The sequence below is a fragment of the Haemorhous mexicanus genome, chromosome 3, assembly GCF_027477595.1.
Source record: "Haemorhous mexicanus isolate bHaeMex1 chromosome 3, bHaeMex1.pri, whole genome shotgun sequence".
NCBI classification, from domain to species: domain Eukaryota; kingdom Metazoa; phylum Chordata; class Aves; order Passeriformes; family Fringillidae; genus Haemorhous; species Haemorhous mexicanus.
In genome coordinates, this window is record NC_082343.1 from 15,230,180 (window position 1) to 15,254,125 (window position 23,946).

Sequence of the window (23,946 nt, forward strand, 5' to 3'; positions counted from 1 at the left end):
GGTTGGTGCTTTTTTAAAATGTTTATTGCTTAAAATCCTAGCTTTTAGTATCTACTCATAATCTGAGTCTGCAGGCATTGTTTGGATATCCACCAAAGTGATGTTATCCATGGGTGGGCTTGTTCTGGTTTTGTTATTATTGTTTGTTCTTGTTTTATGAGTGCTGTAAGTGTCTAAGTGTCTACTCTGTAGACAGAGTAGGTCCAGACTGAGTAATCCTGATGACTCTCAGTTTTCCTTCAGCTAAAGATGTTTTCTGGAGTGGGGGAGCCACTTGAGGTTTCCAGGAAGCGATGTGACCGCAGGAACACGGCTCAGGTTGCGGCTCCTCTGGTGGCTGCCTGTTTTCATCAGCCTTTCATCCGCTTTTGTCATCAAATGCATCTTCACACCACAGTAAAATGACACCTTCTGCAAATAAATTTAGGAAGTGGTGTTTTATGGTGTTGTGAGTTTAAACAGGGCATTTCTAGCAGCTGCACAGGCTGCTGGTATGGGCAGGCTGGAGAAAAAATGTTGTGGTGGCTTCACATGCTTTTAAAAACTAATGTTAAGGTATCTTTTGTGTTCAGTTGTAAGCTACGTCAAAAATAGCTGAGTATTAACTCCCCTAAGATTGAACTTTAAAGCAAAAAAAAAAAAAAAAATTAACAGAGAACATAGTTTGGTGAGTTTGTATGCAAAAAAAAAATAGGTTGGTGTTTAGAGGATTTCTACTTGGTGGGAGCTGGGGAGTTGTGGGGGTGAAGATGGAGGAGTGAGTGAAGCATGGAAGTGATCCATTGAGAAGAGTTTTTTCCTTCCATGTGCACAGTTGACAAGTCTGTGTGGAATCAAGCTTAATAAGATCAGGAACACAGGAAGGATGTAATTTTGCCTGAAACTCATCATCCACACACACATTTTTCCCATCTGCAGTAGCAGTTCCATAATTTTTGTGTTGATGTGTGTTGCAAGTTTTCCCATCCAAGGAGAAAGCTTGATGAAAATCAGAAGTCAAATTAAAAAATATTTACAAGTCTGCTGAACCTCTATTGACGTGGTGAGTGCCTCCTTGGCAAGGAACCAAAAGGTTGGAAGAAAAAAATAGTTGTTGCAGAAGACCTGTTACATACTATAAGAAAAGTATGCTACAGGGTTTAAATAAATGTATTTATTAACCTCTTAATGGTTCACAGGTTCAGTGGTTTTTTTCTCTTAGCAAACTGTTTTATTTCACTTTTAGCTTTCACTACAGCTCCATAAGAGGTAAATAAAAGTAATATTGGTACATGGTATGGAATATGAATAAAAGAATTCATGGAATCTCCCATGGATTTGATGAAGACTTAAAATGAGTTAAAATCTTTCTACTTTATTGTAGAAATACTAAATGTATTAAGGTCACTTTGATCTTTGACTTAGAAATTTGTGGGGGGTGTTGAAGCCTTTAGTTTTGGGGGGTTTTTTCCCAAAAGATGAATCACCATTTCCAAGTGCAGACAGGCTGCAGGCTGTTATATCTAATTTTATCTTAATTCTGATTCTCAGGAGAGCTCTTGGACTGTAATAAACAGTGTTTGTGAGGCACAACCTACCAACTAGTTGAAAACCTCCACTATCTCCAGAAACGTGGGAAAGTCTTCTGGACTTATATCCAGGGACCATCTGTGGGAACAGCTCATTTATTACAGGGCTGGATATCTCAGCAGCCCTTGGGAGAGTCAGGCTCGTACATACAAAGGAAGACCTAGAAACCAGAGGGTTGGGAAGATGTTGGATTCCTCCTGTCAGAAGCTGCTCTTTGCAGAGGAACTGCTGAGCTGATTCTGACAGATAGCACGGTGTCAGCAGCACTCATGTTCTGAGCTGCTTCTCTTCCCCTGCAGGCAGCTCTGTTTGCCCCCAAATCCAGGAAATGTTTTCTTCTGAGGCTGATAAGTGAAAGAGATGCACATTGGTGTTACCCAAGTGGGCTTTGTGTGGTGAAGATGTTCAGCTGAGCAAGATTCCTTGGCGCGTTCCTCCTGTCTGCAGCTGCTTCCACATCTCCCTGCATGCATTGCTGGGGTCTGAGAAATGGCTTGCAGGGTTCTATTTCTAAAAGCACATGAATGAGAGGGGCTGTGATGCAGGAATAACCTGAGGAGGTGAATTCAGTAGCACGCTCCATGGCACTGGATTGTTTGTTTCCTTGAGCTTGGGATTTCTTTGTGCTACAGGCTGGCAGGAGACTGCCCTCCAGTCAGCTGGAGGAAATGCCTCCACGTGCTGCTGTGTCTAGCTCTTAGAGCCCTTCTCTGATGGTTGACAAGCAATGTTTTTCTTCTGAAAATGAAATGTGTTCTTTTTTTCCCAGTGGGTTTTACCAGTTGTTGTTTCTCACTAGTACTGCATGCTTGTCAGGCTTTATTTCTCAGAAGAGATAATGAATTTAAGTCTGTTTTCCTGTTCTGTGTACCAGGGCACATGTCTGATGGATCCAATTAGGCTAATACAAAACTCTCCAGATTACCAAATATTGTTTCATTAAGGAAATGGTATTTGAAGTCTTATTTTTATTGGCTGAATTGTATTTGAAGACACAGTGGGTATGTGTTGAAGGAGAACACAAGGAGAATTCAGTATGACTAAAACTGTTTCTTGCTGTTTAAAAGCATCTGCCCAGCCTCTGGAAAGGAAAGTATTGCCAGTCACCAAGGGCAGGATTTGTGTGCTTGTAATGTGACATACTGTCCATAAAGTGTGCTTTCTTGGAGGGAAAAGAAAAAGTGTTTCATCAAATCACAAAATACATAATGTGAGGAAATTTTTGGTATCTAATGGTGTTGTCTTACAGACTCTAGTTTTGAAATAGACATTTCTTACTTTTCTTACTTAGACATTTGAGTGAATAGTCACAGTAAAGTTAATTTACATTTGGCATTGGCATAGAACAGCTGTGATTCTATACATTCTTAAGAGAGCTTTTCTGGTTTCTGTTAGTTGAAGATTTTTATGTTGAAATGGTAAATTACTTGTGATTATTATCAAAAACCAAAATTACTTGAGAGTATTAAGTCTCTATAACATAATGATGTGTCACTAACAGTGCGGTGACTGAAAATGTGGCAATTATTCTGCACTTTAAGGTCTGTCTGGGCTAAGAAATTGGCATTAATAAGATGTTTCACTCTTAGAACCAGTGCTGACAGTGATTCAGCTCTAGCAGCAGATGGATAAAACAGGTTTCAATACCTTTAAGTTCTGAGAATTTTCCAGCTAGGATGCAAAACTGTGCATGTGTTGTTTATTCCAGCAGTGAAACAATTCTTACCATGGCAGTTGGAGTTGAACAACAGCTGGTCATTGTCCTGGGGCTGATAAATGCTCATCTGAAGCTCCTGGGGTTTAATAGCATGAGAGGAAGACTTATAATCAGATAATATTTCATCTGTCTCCAGTTATAAGCACAGAAGAACCACTTGTGTTCTAACTTAAATCAATCCTTAGAAACACCCATAGGATGTGTTCACTGTAATTGGATATTCTATGTAATAAATGAGCATTGTTAAAAGTAATAGAAAGAACTGTTTGTAATGCTATGCAGAATGTGATTTGAAATATAATTTTTTGCCAAGTTAAAATCAAGCATTTCCCAAGCTTGAAAAAATTCTGCACTGAAGTTTAAAGAATAGATTGTGTAAATGTTCATGCAACAAGAGACCAAAAAGATCAGCAAAGACTTTAAATAGTCTTTCATTTTTTGTCCACAGTGAAATGTTTCCAAGTTAAGATGAAAAAGAATACTAAAATGAGTTACTGTTCTTATGTGACTTGAAAACATTATAGCCAGTGGGATTTGTTTAGGAATTTCAAAGAAAATATGTCTCCATTAATTAAAGTCTTCATGCAGCTGTACCAAAATATAACTCATTGATTGTTTGTACCCACTTCCTGTTAATTTTTAAAGGAATTTTTAAGTAGTACTCATATTTACAAGAAGGGAGAGATTCTAGTCTGAACGATGGATTACAAGGCTATGTTATTTAAGGTATGCATTATCTGATAAATCACCAAAATACAGTATGATTGCTATCTTTTGGGTTCTTGGCTGTGTGCAGTAAGTTTCTTTTATGTGTAGAGTATCAAACTATCCCTATTGTGTGTACATGTGCATATGTGTATATGAGGGAAGTATAGATGATGGCTAATTATCATACATGGTTTCCTTCCTCTGGTTTTATGTGGCACTCTTTTGGTAGCAAACTATATCGGGGTGCTTATAATAAAAAAGGTGCAGAGTTTTTAAATGTAGCTCACACCACACCTTAATTAATTGCCAGTCACTTGATGATCTTTACCAAATAGCCAGGTTGAACGGTCCTGTATATGCTCTAGTAATATTGTTTTGTGTTCCTTATGCTTAAAATTTCAAGTTTGGTCATAAGCTTCCTTGTCTGGATACATTTCAAAGTAGGTTGAAATGTATCCAGACATTATATCACGTGTCAGGCACAATAAGGAACTTTGTGTCTGCAGTTTTTTATCAGCCTAGAAGGGCACGGCCAGAATTCTTGCTGCATCTTGCAAAAAGGGTTGTTGTGAAGAGAGTGAGGTTAAAAAAAAATTCCAGAGGATTGTAAATGTGAAATGCTTGAAGGTTATGAAATCAAGCCTAGAAAAGGGGTGCCTGGTATTGCCATGCACACACCTGCATTGGGTTCACATTAAACACAGATGAGCTGTTTTGCCATGACACCTTTGCTTCACTCAGTGCAGAGGACACAGTTTGTGTTCTTGGTTTCTGCACAGGGATAAAACAGAAGGCAATTTTCTGCACAGCTGAACTGGGAAGAAAGTCTGTGTCTGAACTTGATCTTGACAGGATTTTCTTAAGGTGCTGGGGTCTGTGCTTGTTGATTCACCTGCCCTCCACACAAACACAGATGTAGTGATGTGAAAAATATTGAAGCAGAAAATACTCCACACTGCTGTTAGTGTAAGACGTGGCTGTAGGAAAGGACTGTAAGTCTGAATAGCTTTTCTTCTGGAAATAAAAAGAAGTGCTGTTTTCACTTCCAGCATAATGAGTTAGTACAGGATAATTACCTCTTTAGTTAAATATTTCTGATATAAAGCAAGTAGTATGTACCAATATGTCAAATGCCCTATATAAAAGCCAGAATGGTGCACTAGGCAGCTCAGATTTTATAATAAAATCACAGATGCTCCTATTAAGCTGGAGCCTTAATACAGCCGAGGGTTTACTCCTAGTGTTGATTGCCATTTCTTTTCTCAATCACATAACAGATGGCAGCTGATCTATTGTGAAAGCAAGGCAATACAGCTCATCCCTTGTAAAAAAACACCAGAAACACCTCCATTTTTAGATCGGCACTGCCCAGTTTGCAGACAAGCAGTGTGAGGTGCACAGTGTGTGTGTCCAGCCCAAAGCTACATGATGTCACATCCCTGGCTAAAGGAATGAGGCTGTGGTTTCCCCAATGCCTGGAATGCAGCTGTAGCAGTACCACATCAAGGAAGATTAAATCGAGGCAAATCCCAAGGACTGCCTGCACTTCACCTTGCTGTGCTCCATGTCAGCATGTGCTTGGAGGTGGTGTGTTCATTTTGGAGAAGTTGCATCCATTTTGTGTGAAAATGAAGCAAAAGCATCTGCTTGAAATGGCGATGGGGAAGCTTAATCACAGCTTCCCTTTTCTACCTCCCATCCTCCCTTTGTGGCCATATATAGTAGCAGCTATTGCCACTGAGGCAATGCAGAAACAAAGCTGTGGGTTTATCAGTTTTAAAAAAGTAGATGGAAAAACTGGATATCTATATAAAAAGGGGTTTTTAGGAAAAATAATAATTTGTGTTACTGCACAAGGATGAGGAGTAAATGACCCCTTCCACTCTGTTGCAAAATACAAATAAAGCCTGACAAAGTCCACCCATGCTGCAAAAGAGGCTGCAAGTGCATTGTTGAGGCTTTTTTGGCCTTAAGGATAGAATAATACAGATGAAAAAATGCAGCTGCATTTTGACTCTCCCTTGAGAGGCTCGTGCTCTTGCTGCTGCAGGCCCTGCTTTGCTGGTGCAGCACTTAAAAGTTTTGCTTCCTTGTTTGCGGTGTGGAGGTGGCAGATGAAACTGTGGGTGTTGCAATGAGCTGGGCTGTCCCTTCACTTGTTCCGGCCCACTAACACACCTTCTGTGTCCCAGCTTTCCGGTTTCCTGGCCCAGCAGAGCAGCAGTGCCAGACCTGACACAGTGTTTGTAGCATTGTCCATTTGGGAATGCCTGTGGCCCAGTGGGGAAAGGGTCAGGAGACAGGGAGAAACCTCCTTGCTATCCCATACCGGTGCTGAATTCCCAGAGGTGCTCCCAGTTCATTGATGGAGCCAACCCACTCCCCTCCAGCTGCTGTGGGGCAGGAATCTGGGATTAGTAGACACTTGCAGATTGAGTTTTAATGAAAGGTGTCAGGTTATTTGCATAACCTGGTTTGTTTGTGCAACCCCTTTAAGTTCCCGTATTTGTCAAACCTTAAAGATGTGTCCTTTAAGTCCTCAGTTAAGCAAGCTTTTCCCTTTTACTCCCTTTATTTTCCTACAGTCAATTGCTTCAGCAGACATGGATTTGAATCAGCTGGAAGCTTTCCTCACTGCCCAAACCAAAAAACAAGGTGGCATCACATCAGATCAGGCTGCAGTCATTGCAAAGTTTTGGAAGAACCACCGGACTCAAATCCACGAGAGCCTGATCAGTCAGAGCCGCTGGGATAATGTCCTGAAAAACATGAACTGGAGAGTGGACCTGAAGTCACAGTTGAGTCACATTGATCAGATCAACACTCCTGTTGCAATAGTTGAAATGGAACTGGGAAAAAATGGACAGGTAAGCTTCCTTTTGCAAAATATATAAACCTGATGTGGCTACACGTGCACTGAGGCGTATGACCTATTCCTGAATTCACTGCATCCAAATCAAGCCAGTTGATTCGTCACCACTGGCCCTTTAATGGACTTGAAGTTGGGGTCCATCTTTGGATGCAAAGGAACATTCTGGTGGTGAATGCAATTTTTGCTTTTTTTTCATATCTTCATATAAAGAAGATACGACATATATATTTTGACATATATATATGCATATATATTGACAGCTCTCTTTACATTAAGCTTGAAAAATCAGAGGATGTAGAAATCAAACATGATCTTATAATTCTGTTTGTATACCATGCACTGCAAATTCAATTAGTCTTCTTTTAATTCAACACTAAAATTAGTTAAAATATGCAAAGTAGGAGATGAAAAAGAGTAAAGTTCACAAATTACATTTTAGAACAAAATGTAATTTTGAGGGAAAAGACTCCTTTTTATTTTACATAACACCCATTATTATGTTACTTATTACCTGTCACATTATGCAATCTGGCCTTATCTGCCTGAAAGATATCTATCTATATATATATAGTTCTATCAGTGCTGAACATTGCCTTCCTTTTTTTATCTTTATAGTCCATAGGATTGTACAGCTAAAGGCACAGATTCCCATCTTCACATTTGCTGTTGTTTTCTAACAGGACATGTGTTTCAATTTTATACCTTTTCTCTCTGCAATGTTTTAGTGAATTTCAAAACCTCATTTCTTAGCAGTCGCTACTGCAAATCATGCCATGAGCTGATCTGGGCATTTTGATGTTACTAGTTAATGTTTAGCAAGGTTCCTTTCATAGTATTTTAATAGCAAGAGTGCCTGAATTAGGAATACCTCAGTCTATATACCTGGAATATACATGTGCACAGGAATAATTGAATTCCAAATGTGTGGCTAAGCCAAGCCAAGGATGAAGGTACATATGATCTGGGATCCTACAGAAACAGAGACGGAAGGTATTGTTGGAGTCATTCTGTTGGTTCACTTTTGTTTGCAGTCAGTGGAAGCTGATCCTCCCTGAGCCTTCCACTCGTGGTTCTCTGCAGTGACCAATATAATAATGGTGTGTGGCTTCAGGTTTTTTCCTAACCTCAGAGAAGTGGAGTTTTCTGCTCAGGATCTTGAGATTGAAAATGATTGTGTTCTATTAGCAGCAAATGGAAAAAAAGGTTGCTTTGAATAAGAAGGTTACAAGGGAGCACATTATAATGAGTACATTGAGTACATTATTGAGCAAATGGGAGAAATACCTACGTTCATTAAAAAATGCATCCTTAACTCAGAATCACTGTTGTGTTTCACAAGGGAATTATGTAGTTAGTGACTCCTGTTTTGAAACTGTTTTTTCCCCCAGTAACGGATTTTACAGTAACATCAAGCAGCAAAGACATTTATATTCTTTCACCCTCGGCAGAGAGAGTCAGGGAATGGAGGAAGAATACACATTTCTGAGACACTGTAATGTCTCTTACCAAAGAGCCCCACAACAAAATCAAAATGCATTATTTTAGCAATGCCCCTTCATGCTGCAAAGGGAAATGTTTGTGTAAATGCGTTATTGGAACTGCCATCAAACACAATTTTGCCTCCTTCCCTGAGGATACCAGTGAGCTGTGGCAAGCCTGACTCTTGGTGTGAGTTAAACTGATCCTTACTGAAACAACCAATGAGTAATTAGCATTGTCACCACTTGAGTCAATGTACATTTATTCTAAGGAGCTCTGCTTTCACATAGCCTTTGGCTGTGCATTAAGTTCTCTGCTGTATATCTTTGGGTTGAGGCACTCTGCATCAGGCTCTATGCTCCTGTGATGGGATGAGGTTTGGGAAACCACAGGGGTTTGGGGACCTTCTGGAAAGATAGGTCACAGAGACTCCTGCTGGAGGTTGAACAAGTTGTTGCACACTGGATCCAACCCACTAACTTGAAACTGTCATGTTTTATAGTCTTTATAAGTATTTTTACTTTATTGTTAGCACATCTCTTCTAAATATCAAGTTTTGTAGCACATCAAATACACATATACTGGTACCTTTCCTAAGTTTAGCAGAGAACATATTTTCTAAACAGTTGTCAGCCATAGATGGGAATTGATGAATAATGAAGATCTGGCTTTGAAGAAGAAAGCTGGCTGATGATTCAGGAGTAAATTATTCACAACAGACTGTTTTCATTTGGACACATGATAACAGGGGAATATACAAATGCATTGATATGTAATGAATTGATATGAATATTTCATGGTTCAACAGAAGAAAAGAAATGCTCTGTAGAAAATGTACCTTTCCAGTAGTCACTCTGATTCTTCTCAGTGCCTCTGAGTTGGATTTAGGTCTCTGCCCAGCAGAAGACCAGGCTGCTTGGTGGAGCATCTGCTCTGCTCCTTCTACTTCAATAAATAACTTTGCTTCCTGTTTGCCTTCTCTGAATTTTAGTCAGCTCTTTCATGAGGGGAAGACTCTGTGTGAAACCTGATGTGGTTGAGAATGGGGAATTAATTGGAAGTGACTGGTTCATAAATGCCACTAGACTGAGTTTATGTGAATTCTGTCAAATTTTGTAGATGTTTTCTGCCTGGAGAGAGATGCTTTTGGGTTTGAGAATCCATCACAACTTGCATGCATTAATTCTTGCTACCCTTGCCATTACTGATAAGAGAAAAGAATGAACCCTTTTCCCTAAGTGCTCTTGAAAACACTTCTAATGAGGAACATTTGAAAACACCATGCTCTGAACTTTGAAAAATTTGATTCAAGATCTGTAAATTGGAGTTTGAACTCTTCTTCAGTAAAGCTTTTACAGCAACATTAAAAGTTTCCTTTATCTATGTCTTTATAGATCCTAGCAGGTCTATATTAAGATTAAAGGCAGATGAACATGCTAGCCATCAGCTTTGAAAGCCCATTTTCTTTAGCAATATGACTAAAAATGAAATTATAAAGCAGTTGCACTTTAGCCTGCATCTGCCTTCATCTTGTGATATTTAATGCTCATCACTGCTGGTCCATTTTTGCATTTGAAGAGCCCTCCTTTTCTTTGGCACAATGGTTTTATCCTCTTGGATTTTTTATCTACCTTGCTGGCTTTCTCTTAAAACACCTTTAGCTACCTGTCCCATTCTTTATGACCTTTTTTATCTTGTTCTCCCTCTCTGAGCTCTTTTGGCATGAAATTTCAGGCAGACACGAATCTGCTCAGAGGGATGGGAGAGTGAGCTGGAGCATCCTCCTTCTCATGCCCTTCCTGCCCTTCTGCACCAGCACTGGAGGGCAGCCACTGCTGGGCAGTGTTGGCTTACCTGCACATTTCAGTCCCAGATTTATACCTGACAGAAAATTACTGCATTGCTTTTGCACTGTGGCTTGGCACTAAGATTATATTTAAACTTGTTTTCTGGACTTTGTCATGTTATTTTCCTTGTGAGTTCTGCCTCTCCCCTGGGGCTGATTTGCCAGTGAGTTTTACTTTCTTTATATAAATATATATAAATATATAGCATTATATATTTTGCAGTTTAATCAGTCTGAGACTGATCATATATTACAGATTAGCTGAGAATTTGTTCTTGGCTTTTTTGCTTTAACTTATTTACAGAATGGGTATTTCCACATACATTTCTTTTCAGTGTTTAAGATACCAGTAATCCATGTAATATCACTTCTCTTGGGGCTTTGTTGGATCTTAAAGCATGTTTTATGATCAAAGAGTATTTTTTGCCCTGGTTTAACATGAAGCTGGGATTCTCCTGCAAAGGGTTCTTCCTGGAAAGACCTGAGATAATCACATCAGGATTATGGATTAAAGGGTTTTTTCCCCAAAATATTGTATCTCTCTTCTATTTCCTTTTCTAAAAGCCTCTACCTGACAGAGGGGTCATAGCAGTTAATGATAGACAGTAAGTAAATACCACAATGTAGCAAATACTAGAAGCTACATACAAGGTAAGAAATTAGGATCATTTCTTTTGAAGTTAAGGGCAGACAGCAGCCTTTTATTCCATATACTTTCTCTGGTCTGAAATCACCAGGGATGTGTATCTTCCCAAAAAAACAAGTGTTTTTCTTTAAAGGACAGGCATTAGTTACAGCCCTTTCAGTGAAAGTCTAATATTCAATACTTAGGATTATATTTTGATTGGCACTTTAAACTCTCCCCAGTGAGATAAAATACTTTCTGATGAGAGGACTTGCTAGGTGATGTGCACCTTTGCCAGTGCAACAGCATACTTGGTGCTGAAAAAGTGGGAACTGTCAGCTGGCAGTTTACCTAGTGTCTGCTGGTGGCTGGGTCCAGACCCTGGTAATTCAGAGAAAATACTACTACTAATAATAATAATAATTAAGGTAATAATTCTATTAGTTCATGTGTGGAAAGAGTTCATAAGGAGTATAGACAATTGTCATGTGCTGTATGTTGGAGATAAAATGCTTCCAGTATTTTGGAGCTTGACATTTCATCAAGTTTTAGTTGCAATGATTATAAAGGTTTAATTAATGTTTTGAGAAGGAGTAAAGTAGGTCTCAAAGTAAACTTCTGGGAGATTCATTTTTTTTCTGACTTGTTAATTATGTCCATGCTTCTCAAATCTAGGCTGAAATTTCTATCATCTGTGCTATAAACAAATTATATTTATTTTTAGCATTCACACATGAGCTCACTTTCTCAATGTAATAAAAAAAAAAATCTTAGCATTTATCTTCTATAAAAACTCATTCCCTTGCTGGGAGTACACACCGAATGCTGCTGAGGATGTGGTGGTGTTTTGTGCATTTTTCTGAGCATTTCTCTTGGCTTTTGTCAGCTGCAGTTGTCCCCAGCCATAGCTGTCACTGCTGCAGAGGTCAGACCAAGAGAGTATCAGGAGTACACTCATGCCATAGGGAGGAAGGATTATGGCTGTGCCTTCTTTTGCCTCTGTGTGACTCCAGGTCAGGCTGCTTCAGAGATATGGCTGAAAATAGCCCCAGATAATGGATCTCCAGTCTTTTTTATGTAGGAACTCTTTGAAAAGGCAGATTGCTTTTTGTAGGATATCAGTGTGGGCAAAGCGATGCGTGGGGAGATGAAAAGCAGCTCCAGGTACCCAAACCAAAATAACTCCAGCCAGGCCTGCAGAGAGGAAGGAAAAGCAACCACCAAACCATTTTTCCTTTCCAGCCATAATCTATCTTACTCTTTGTAGCTATTAACATCATCAGAAATGATGTTCCCGTCAAAAATGGGAAAAGCATGAGCATTTAGAAGCCAAATTAATCAGCTTAACTCCAATGGGCTTAATATTTTTATGTGATTAAAATGATGGAATCTAGTAAGTAGAAATCAGTTGGAAAAAAATTACCTTTGTGGCCAAGCTGAATGTAATCATTTGAGCTTTTGTTCACCTTGGAAATTTATGAGCTGGAGGGAACAGTTACATAAGGGCAGTACAGTGCAAAAGCAAATAAAAAATGGAGAGGGCAGCAGGTCACTCTGCAGAGAGGAAACGAACACAATTGACTGACTTAACTCAGTTATTTACTTAATCCTCTGCATGGCACTCTTTGTAGTCCTTTGCTTTGACAGGTCAGTTTTTGTCACCTTCTTGGAGTGGAGAGAAACTTGGGGAACAAGAAGAGAATTTTGTTATTTGTGGTTCTTGGGACGTGGAAGTGTAATAAGTATGTTAAGGAGATAAGAGCATGAAATGGAGGTATTAAATAACTGTCTGATTCAAAGTGTCACTTTTCCACTGGGTATATTTGACAGTATTTTTTACCTCATGTATACATCCTAAAGGATATTCTGTAATCAGTAGTGCTGACAATTTCCATGCTGGTTTATTTGTGCCCTATATATGTGGATGTGCAAGTGCACACATACTCATATATTCCCTGTCTTTACTCTGGAACTGGATTTGCTGAAGTAATTAAGAAGATTAAGTTAACTGAGATATAAATAGTTTTGATTGTAGCTGAGCTCTGAATATTACAGGGGAAATTCTGCATTAATTGAAGGTGAGCTGTATGAAGCCAGCAGTGATGCCTGTTTACTGCCTTTCATCTGCCTAAATTCAGATTCAGTCCTGGACCCTTGAAATGTTTACCTTCTCAGTAACTATGACAGAGGACTTGCAATCTGTTAAATATATAATATCAGTGATATAAACAAATATTTTTCAATCTAACATCAATCAGTTCACACAGAGCAATAAAATGTGGAATAGCTTTGATGAAATGTCCTCCAGAACATCTCTTGCAGCCTCAAGAAACAGATTGCAACAAGGCTGGGACAGGGGCAGCTGGGGTCAGCAGACCTGGCTGTTGAAAATTATCCCAGCAAAAGTGTTCCACCACAGACCTTTTCTTGCAGCTGGCTCTACAGAGTCAGAGACCCTAAATTGCATCTCCCCCATCACCAAAGGAATTGTTCTGTTCAGGACAGGTTGGCACAACAGCTTCTGTGTGACACTTGCTCTATTGTTGTGTAAATAATCATAGGCAGTCCCACTGTCTGTGCAATTCCCACCACCACCGACTTGGGGCTGTGTGGAGAGTGTCTGCAAACATGCAGATTAAAGCACTGCATTTGCACAGAATGCCAGACTGGCACCATTTGGCTGCATGACCTTGCAACAAAGCCAGTCTATAATTGAGGTGAAATGTAGTTGAAGGACCAACATTTGTAATCTCCACTAGCATCTTTTCAACAGAAGTAAAAAATTTTGCATGATTCTTGAGAAACATTTTAAAAAGGGGAAATTTCTTTGCTGTAGAGCCTGTATACAGCGAATCAAAGCCTCTTTGCATCTTGGCTCTGGTGGTGTTGTCCATCTGTGTTCTTCAGAGGACTTGGATATCAACATAAGCAAGTAATTTGTTCTTAGGAAACTCAGGACAAAAAGGAGTTGTTATGAACATAAATGCCCACTGCATTGGCTAACAATGCATCTTGTTTTTACGGGCCTAGCCTGGCCAAATACATTTAAAATTGTTGTTTTGTCAGTTGGCCAGCCTTGCCTCTCTTGACACTATGCCATGTTGCTGCTGAGAAGTGCTTTGGAGATCTTTTCGGGTTTGTCATGATCTGTTTTGAGATCTCTGAGCATTGGCATTTGGGGTGCAAGTAAGAACAAACAGGTTCTTAATTTATTTTATTTAGGAAGAGCTACTGCAGGAGAATGTATTAGAAGATACAAAAGGAGAAAGCTAGCACATAACTGGGGAGAAGCACTTGCAGAGCATGACAGTCTTTTTGCTGCTTAATCCTTTGGATTCTCTTTATTCTATCTTAAATATATGTGTGGATCTATATATATGTATATTTTTCATAAAAGATGGACCCCAGTTTTTGCTGTGCAAGAATTGATGCAGCAGCAGAAACAAAACAGTCCACGGGGCAAAGCAAAATCCCTTCAGTTCATGGCTAGTTCTCAGTGTAATCTTTTCATGGAGCAGGTATTTCCATTCTAGTTTCTGCAAACTAGGGCTTTCCATCCCTCTAGAGCTTCTACTCATCCTAGTTAAAAATGAAGAAAGATAAACATTTTTTTTTCTTTTTCTTTTCCTCCTATCATTCTGTTAACAAAACCTCTGACAGGGTGATTCCACAGGTGGCTGGCTGGAATCTGTTGGTGGGCAAAGCTGTCTGTGGCAGTTGGTAGCTGAGCATTAATGCTGAGGTGCTGTGAGCTCCCTGCACGGAAATGCAGTTAATCAGCATGTGAAAGGCTCGGCATACTGGCCCCCTGTTTGGATAAAAGCAGGCTCTCACTCCTGCTGCAGTTGCTCTTGCTGTTACAAACCACTAGCAGTGCTGCTTAGGGACTTCTAGAGGCCAGCAGAGAAGTTTTGGGAGAGGCTCGTGCCCCTTCCCAAGGGAGTGAATGAAGACTGTGGGAAACAAAACCTTTTTTCTACAGATTCACTTACCTCCATGTTAAATGGATTTGTCTGCTCCTTGGTATGCTGGCTTCATCTTGTCAAAGTATAGACTGAAAGAAAGGCAGTAAATGGAGCTGCCACAAAAGATCACGAGTGGGTTTGAGAGGGTGGTTTTGGTGTCAGGTCTTCTCCTTGCTGTCAGGTGGACTGACTTTTGCTGCGTGTCCTCAGCCTTGTGCTGCCCCAGCAGTGACGTGTTCATGGAGCTGAAAGTGGCTGAGTGAGTCCAAATGAATTTTTTTTTTGTTCCCTCCCCACCCTTTTCTCTTTTTTCACTCACATTATTTTTAGTGTGGATCAATTTGTTGAAAGGAACAGGTTGAGGGCAAAATTGAGCAAAAGAGATTGAGAGCTCTATCTTGCCTTGAAAAAAATGCTCATTTAAGCATACATGTTGAAAGAGCCACCATTTTAAATTCTAGCTAGTGATCTCTTGAACAGAAATGCAGCAGCTCTCCTTGAATGCTGGGGATAACTTCTCTGAAGTGCCAATTTTTCTTCCAAGAATGGAGGAGGAATAGAAAATGAGAGGCACGGCTGTTGGATGAGTCTTGTATTGTGGAGTTCATCTGGAGAAGGGTGGGAAAGGTATCTGATAGGGAGATGATCTGGAGGTGGCAATCTGTGCAGATTGCAGGAATGGGGGAATCTTGATGCTTTAGCAGCCTGATATTCTTTGTTTCTAGAAAGTTTCTCAGCTACGTGGATTTGTGACAGCAGTAATGAGAAGCATGATTGAAATACTGGTCCTATTCCTTGCCTGCTTATTTTGTCAGTGTTAGTGGGAAATGTGGTAAGCTGAGCCACAGCTCGGCTGAGTTGCCTGAAGTGATCCTGTAAGTCTAGGAACAGCAACAGTCCTACAGTCCTGACTTACTCACAGCTTAAACAAATAAACTCATTTATTGTTCAGGGTTGGGGTTTTTTTTATTCAATAGTTACAAGAAGTTGGTTGGTGTTGACAGTTCTATCCTCAAAATAGCTTTCTCTGTTTCCTTGCATACATCTGGTCCAGTTTTGGGGCTTTTTTCTTTTTGCTTGTTTTGAAAATACTTACAGAAGCAGTGGGGTGAAGCATAAGTTTCCCTGCTTTTCTCTGAAAGGAGATGGTTGGGAGGAGATCACTGGCAAGTGCTTTTGGTTAAGACATCATTATAGTCCTATATACTACTTAAGGAAATGACTACTTTGAACATAATTCCTGCAGCAAATCCTCTTCATTTAAAAAGAGATTCCAACTTACAAAAGATACAAGACAATCCTTTGATTAAGAAACCTCTTGCAGCTGTAATTTTGCATAGACCTTGACACAAGGGGGTTTTTTCCTGTCCTCCTTTCAAATTATCAGTCGCAAAACTCCACAGAGATAATCAGACATGCAAATCTTCAATATATTTTTAGTTCAGCTCACTGATGTAGATTCATTAATATGTTAATATGACAAGGAAGGCATAATTTAAATTGCATATGTCTAATTTGGTTAATAAATGCTTGAAATACAGTCCCAATTTTAAAAGTAGCCATACTTGATACCAGTTTTTCAGGATTTTTTTCCCTTTTAAATCACAAGGAGAGTACAAAACCTCTTGTTTTATGTACAGAAATAACTTTGTGGTGCTTTTTACCCTGACCATGCACAACCAAAGGACCTTTATGCTGGGAATTAGTGTTCCTTGTACACATTGTCACATTCCTAATGATTGAATTGTAATATTGCATCAGTGGAGACCTAGTGAGGATTGTGGTATTGTAATTTGAGTTCCCAGACTGCATGATGTGGAGTTAGACAGGCAGATAGAAGATGAAAAGAGAAAAGTTTCCTCATGTTCAAATATGGCCAAGCTCCACCAATGCAAATCAGGGATGTGCTTGCCCTGTATTTAACTTGCAGTGGCCTAACTAAATGAGATACAAATTACTACTGGAATTAGAATTAGCTTCTGAATCTTGGTTGAGCATGCAAAGCTGCTATAATATCCATATTTTTTTTAAAGCCCTGAAGTGGTATTTGAATGCTTACAGGCAATAAACTTTTCAGTCAATTGATTCCATTTCTGTTGAATCACCCTCAAAAGTGAAGCTGTGCTTTAAGGACTATTAAAAAATTTCATTCCATTTAACCTGTAAATACGCCACAGGACTTGAGAAAATGACTTTGATAATTGCCTTTTTTTGGAAGACTTCAGCCTGGAAGGCAGCATCTTAAAAGGACTCAGTATTGAGGAGAGTCTCTAAAGTAGCCAGTTAGAGCCAGTTACACTGGCCTGACTTCCTTGGTCTGAAGTAATGAGGTGTGACAGATCAGGAGTGCAGTGCATCATGGTCAAGACCAATAACCCCTTTCAGTAAATTACATTTCTGCTCTAAGCAGTCGTTTTGAGTTGTTTGCAGCTAATTGTAAACCACCTGCTTTTACAGAAAGGGAGCTCTAGTGTTTCCCAGTAAATATCACCATGATGCTCCAAGACAGCTATGAAGTGCAACTGTCTGGGAGATAGCTCAAGTCTGATCAAATTTAATTAGACTGGAACCTGTTCCTGCCTACAAATATCTTGATTATACAAAGAGACATGCCACTTGACAGAATTGGCTTTTGTGATAGCTACTGCTGTGAGAAGGGAAAGAGAGGTGTGGATTCACATGCTCCTTCTCACTGAAGACTGAGCTGTATGAGCTGTATCTACATCCTGGTGTTCCCCCAGAGCTCACCAGAGAGGAGCTGGAGAGACCCAGGCTGCTTGAGGGAATGAAAAATCTGTCTGCCTTGGACTATGCCCTCAAAGAACGTGGACTCCAAAGGAAAGCAGGCATTACTAGGTCAGCTCTAGGAGCCTCAGGTTTGGTGAGATAGATTCCAGCCTCTGTCTGAACTGCCTAGTGATTAATGTAGCTTGACAACTCCTCTCAAATGAGTGGTATGGATAAAACCTTGTCACTTTGTTCAGCTCAGGGCAGTGGAGGCAAACTGCCTCAGCCTTCATTTTTTAGGAAGTAAAAGCAGAAAAGAAATGCAGCACCTCCCATTACACTGTGGGAAGTGTAGTTGAGTGAATGTCATTAAACTGTCAGCCAAAGAAGTGCAGGCTGCTTTGTGAGAGACCTGTATTTGCATTAAATCAAAACTCTTGGGCTAAAAATTAATGCAAGTTATAAATGAAATTATAAAGAAAACCTCTAAATGTGACTTTCTTTTTAAAAGTTATATTGAACAAGCACTGAGTTTCCTGAGCAGAAGTACTTGCAGGTTGAAGCACACCAAATGCTTTGCATGACAATTAACAGCATGGATAGGCTGTGATCCAGGAGCACTGAGATACTCATGGTCTGGATATGAGGTGTGACTGAGCCACTTTGTTCCCCAACACTTTCCTCTGCAAGCACACCAAGTCAAGAAGAAAGACAATACCTGCAGCTGAGAGCAAGGCTTTGGAAGATGATGGACAAATGGATTGGTTTGAAGGCCTTGGAGCTGCTCTCTGGGGAAGGAGGCAGTGAAGAGAAGAAAAGAAGAGGCTTGTTTTTTCCAGGCACAGAGCTTGGAGATCAACAGGAATCGCTCACCTCTGGAGGGGATTGTTCTCCAGAGCTGCTGGAGGAGAATTTAGTTTGGGGGACTTGGGTGTTAGGTGGTGCTGTCACAGCCCAGTGGCCTTTGGGTTGTCTGAAAGATTTTGGCTTGCCGTGATCTTGTGCAGAAGCTACCTGGTTAGAAAACTGTGCTCAGCAAATCTCTGTATTTTATCCTAAACCATAGGCTTTTGCTCTGAGCAGGCAAGTACTTTCTTTCAAAGAGATATTGCTGTTCTCTGGCATTGCTTTTTGGAAGAGGATTTTTGGAAGGGGTTGTGAGAACAGAGATGCTGTGCTCCAAGCCTGATCCTTCCTTCTACCCCTTCTGGTGCGTTTGCATGACACCGTGTAGAGCTCTCCAGGAACTCTTCTGGCTCCCAGGAGAGTTTGCAGCTCCTGCCTTTTTCTGGGGCAGCACACAGAGCTCCTGGCCAGAGGGCTGAGGATGGCCAGAGGGCTGAGGATGGCCAGAGGGCTGAGGATGGCCAGTGCTTCTGTGTGCGAACAGGGAACACGAGATTCCTGCCAGCCAGGAATTTACACTGACTTCAGATACTTGTTGTGCTCTGGGTCAGCCTGGCTCATCATGTCCCATCCTAGGAAGTGACAGCAGTGTCCAACAGCCCCACAGCAGTGTCCAACAGCCCTGTGTCCTGTCAGAGGGCAGGGCTTTCTCCTGAAGACAGGGAGTTGTCACCAGGCCTCTCCTTTTGCTGCCCTCCCCATTTGGCAGCATTCCCTGCCCGAGCGCGGCTCCTCCGCGCCCTCCTTCTGTGCCCTTTGCTTGGCTGTGCTTGTGTGTTTGTTTTCTCTCCCACACTGACTCTGTTTCATTCACTGCCCAGAATAATAAGAGGTTTGTTGAAAGGGTGCTGCTAAGTAATTTGTCTTCTTCATTCATTCTCTCTTTGTTTAATGTTTGTTTTTGCTGTGCTTTGAATACAAAATTATTAATTTCATTGTAGTTTATTTCAATAGTATTTATTATTGTGGAGACTCCCACACAACCCCTCTTACTGCTGTAAAAAACTCACAAATGAATACTTATAATCAGTTATGATGGTATTTTAATTCCCATTTCAAGGATACAGTCAGAAGGTGGAGAACATAAACAAAAGGATTTCCATTAATTCTGGTGGCTGGTGTGAAAAACCCTCAACCCAAGTTCCCAGAGTGCAGAGCTTTTGTGGTATTGCCAGGGTACGTCTCTGACAGGGCAGCCACGGCACTGATGGACATCAGTCCTGCAAACTAGTCCCCAGGAGCCTCTGGCTAAGCCTGGAAAAATGTGGAACACACAGTGACTTATCACCTGGACAGATGTTGGCTTGGGCCTCCTGTATGCACACAAGAATATTTACCTGTGGGCAAATAAGTTTATTTAATGGCTTCATGCATTATAATAGCAGAACACTCATAACATCTCTAAGCTACAGGAGAAAATATTAGTGGGATTTTTTTTTCAGCCAGAGAACGTGTGAAATGGAGGTATATTGGAGCAGATTATTAATATCCTCCCCATACAAAATCTGGGAAATGGCTTTTAGTGCTTCTCTTTCCTTTCCCCATTGTTAGAGCCTACGTCAAATGCTGCCTTTTATCTGAAGTGGTTTCCCCAGAGACCTGTGCTCCATGCCAGTTCCAGGTATTATTCATCCTTTGTCCTTCTCTGAACATCTTCCTTTTTCCAAATTTTCAAGTGTGAAGCAATAACTTTTTGCACCTAGTAAAATGTAGTAATTTGGTTATGTTGCATGCACTCTAATCAATCAGGTCAATCACTCTCAGGCTTTGCTAAAGGAGAAAGCAGTCATGCAGTGGGCTCAGAGTCCAGCAGGTCCTGAGCTGCAGGTGTCAGCCCTTGGCAGCAGCACTGCCTGCCTTGCTGTGTGTGAGGCCCCATTTCTCTCTTCTCTTTCTCTGCTGCTTCTGCTTTCATTTCTTCTGCCTCTCCTCTTTTCCCTCCTGTCTTTCTCTGCTGCTTCTGCTTTCATTTCTTCTGCCTCTCCTCTTTTCCCTCCTGTCTTTCTCTGCCAGTTCTGCTTTCATTTCTTCTGCCTCTCCTCTTTTCCCTCCTGTCTTTCTCTGCCGGTTCTGCTTTCATTTCTTCTGCCTCTCCTCTTTTCCCTTCTGCCCCTCAGGCTGCTGTTCTGCCTCTCCTCCATCTTTTTGTTCCCTTGGCTTCCTCCTCACTCCTAAACTTGGTTCCTTGTTTTGTATCAGCAGAGCTGCTGGGTTTTTTCCTTTACTGGAGTTGTGCAACACAGCAAAAGACCACAAAGCGTCCCAGGTTAAAGCTGCCCAAGGGCACATGAAGGCACAGAGGCTGTCCTGAGGAATGTTCAGGTTTGCAGGGTGTCTCCCTGTGCTATTGCTTTACATCATCCCACTGAGCCCCAGTGCTGTTATGGAAACAGTGTGTGGTTCTTGCTCTGCAGCACAGCTGATTTTTCTGGGAAGCTGTGATTAGATTGTATTCTTATGGTTATGTGTGGTTTGGTGTTTTTTTAAAGCAGCGTATGAAATCTTCACTTGGAATTTTTTGTGAAACTCCTTGTCTAAAATTCTGTGGATTTAGTGAACAGAGCTTTAAAAACAAGGGTGGAATGCAGTAGAATTACTTGGCACCTGCCTCTTCTAATAAGTTTGAAGTAATGAGCTTTATGTGGTACATTTGTGTAGCTAAGCTGTAAAATTTTGTTCGTAATGATGATTATGCTGAGAACCAGCTTTGCTAGCTCAGGTGCACGTGAACTCACACAAGGCTTGTTACCCTGGAGACTTGATTAGAATTGGGCAGAGGGCAGTTGAAAGTAAGCAGCTTGTTTGCATTTAAGTGAGCTGTAGTTGCAGTGGAGATGTGCTCACCATGCTCACCCTGTCAGTTTGAATTGTCCGTCAGTGTGGAGCAGTGGAACCTCACACTGGTGACAGGACGTGTGGCTGTGGGGTGCATGAGGACACTGCTCCTTCTTTCTGATGGCTTTTCCCCTTTGGAGCAGTGAATCATGTGGCAATCCCAGCTTCAAACAGGATGCTGTCAAGGGGTTTAATGGATTTACAGAGAGAATCGATTGTGCACGGGCTGGATGAAGTCTTCAGATGCCTCATTGAACATCGGCAAACCAAAGGGTCATTATCCCTTCCCCTGTCCCCCCCTCACCTCATCTGTCATCTGTTTGTAGCCTGCACTAATCTCCCTCTTCAGACCTTTATTGTGAGTTGGCCTTACTGGAAAATAGATTTTGAGAACTGAGTATGTACTGTATTTGTGGGGTACCCCGTGACAGGAAGGAACGATGAATCTGACTCCATGTTCTTAGAAGGCTAATTTATTATTTTAAGATACTACGTAACATTAAAGAATACTAAACTATACTATACTAAAAAATACAGAAATGATACTTAGAGAAGGCTAGAAAGATAATAATGAAAACTCGTGACTCCTTCAAGTCCTGACACAGCTTGACACTGATTGGCCAATAAGTCAAAATAATTTACGTGAACCCAATGGAACAACCACCTGTTGTAAACAATTTCCAAACGCATTCCGCATGTGAGCACAACACAGGAGAAGCAAATGAGATAAGAATTTGTTTCCCTTTTTCTCTGAGGCTTCTCAGCTTCCCAGGAGAAAAATTCTGGGTGAGGGGATTTTTTAGAAAATATGAATGTGACAAATATGAACAAATGGGTCCATTGCACATGGAAATAAATTTTTTTTTTCTTTTCTGCTCCTAGGTGGTAAACATGCTTCACAGGATGAGCATTGTTAATGCAAATGCTAGCATCCTTTTGACATTCAGCTGTATTTTTGATGAAGGCAGGGGTTGGGTCACCAAAGTGGATGGAACATGACTTTTTGTGCTGAAAACTAGAACATGGAGATCTCTTACACTTGAAATTATAAAGATGTGTTTTGTCCATGGTTTCACACTCCTCTGTACAAGCAAACCTTTATCTCTCAGGCTTGTGTTTAGTCTTTAGACTTGGCTGGTACTAATTAGAGACAAATCAGGTGAAAAACAATGAGTCAGATGTAGAGGGAAAGATGTGGGCTTTTTTCCATGGAAGCAAAGTGCTTTACCTATACACTCTGGATTTCTGGTTAAGCAGGAGGAGATTTTCATGTCCTGCCAGGGTATTTTGAGTATTAAAGTAATAGCATAAGAACTGAAACAGGAAAAAAAAAAAGGTTTTATGATCATGGGTATGTTACACCACTAAAGAAGTTGCGTCATGCAGTTGCCACTATAGGTTCTGTGCTGTGTTCATGGGCTGAAAATGTCACACTTTACAAAGCTAATGGTGCATCTTCATGCCCCTAGTAAATTCTCAGTGTATTTGGTTTCACATGCAGCCTTCCATTTGCACAAACAGCTGGCTAAAACAAGCTGTTCTGGCTTTTTCTGCGCTTCACTTTGTCTGCTCTTCCTTCTTATCTTCCTTCTTATCTTATTTTCCTGTTTGAGTCACTGCAATGTGTTAGGTACCCGTGTAGCTCACCCCCTCACAAACATACATGCCCATGGACTTTTTTTGGAAACTTGTGTTCAAATTCACAAGGCTGCACCCCTGCCAACTTGCAGTGTGTGGGTGTGCCAGGAGCAAATTATCAATTAGTGACAGCGAGAGAAATCTCCAGGGTGGAGGAGGCCCTGGAGATACCCAGAGCATGTTTCTTCTGAGGTTCTTGCAAGGATAGAGATCTGGTGATTTCAGTGGGTTACACTGCACTGGGGTGACATCAGGCTGCCAACGTGGCACCAGTGGGGTTTCACTCAGGCCCAGAGCTCTTCACATCTCCATAAACACCTTGGACACAGGTCTTAAGGGATACTGAGGAAGTTTGTTGATGGAACTAAATTGGGAGGAGCTGTTCACTTCTTTCCGAGGTATTTTCTGGAATTTTTACAAGGAGTTTCTTCACAGAAAAGGTGATTAAGCCTCAGAATGGGCTGCTCGGGGAGGTGGTGGAGTCATGGTCCCTGGAGGTGTTTCAGGGAGGACTGGAGGTGGCACTCAGTGCCATGGTCTGACTGACACCATGGTGTTGGGTTACGGCTTGGACCCAGTGATCCCAGAGGTCTTTCCCAAACTAATCCATTCTGAGATTCTATGGGTTAATTCCATATGTGATGCTTATGGATGGGCCCAGTCCTAACCTTACAAAGATGCTTTTTTGTACTGTTTTTTTGTGTTTTCAAAGATTTTGCTTTTCCTCTACCATTTAATTTCTAATGATTCCTATATTAAGAAGATGTTTTAAGGGGGAGAGAGGGAGTACATGCTGCTTTTAAATCTCTGAATTGTTTACTAGTGTAAGCTGCATCACCTTGGAATTGTTTCAGCCCCCAGGGACTCAAAACAATCATCATCATCACATCTTTTTTTTTTTTTTTTTTTTTTTTTTTTTTTTTTTTTTTTTTTTTTGTGCTCTTGCCTCCCTTTTCTTTTTCCACCCAAGGAAATCAGAATCTGAAAGGAAGCCTAGGAGCTTGTCTTGTTTGAAAAACCTCCAGATTTCTGGCTTGCTGTCACTGTCATCATTGAACA

At 40.8% G+C, this 23,946-nt stretch overlaps 1 protein-coding gene across 1 annotated transcript in view; it reads left to right on the forward strand.

Moving 5' to 3' along the window:
• The window catches only part of COMMD1 (copper metabolism domain containing 1), a 61,011-nt gene that overhangs the window by 11,046 nt on the left and 26,019 nt on the right, over positions 1-23,946 (forward strand). The window contains exon 2 of the mRNA XM_059840951.1: positions 6,580-6,861. Coding sequence (XP_059696934.1) covers positions 6,580-6,861 — 282 coding nt within the window. The remainder of the gene's footprint in view (positions 1-6,579; positions 6,862-23,946) is intronic.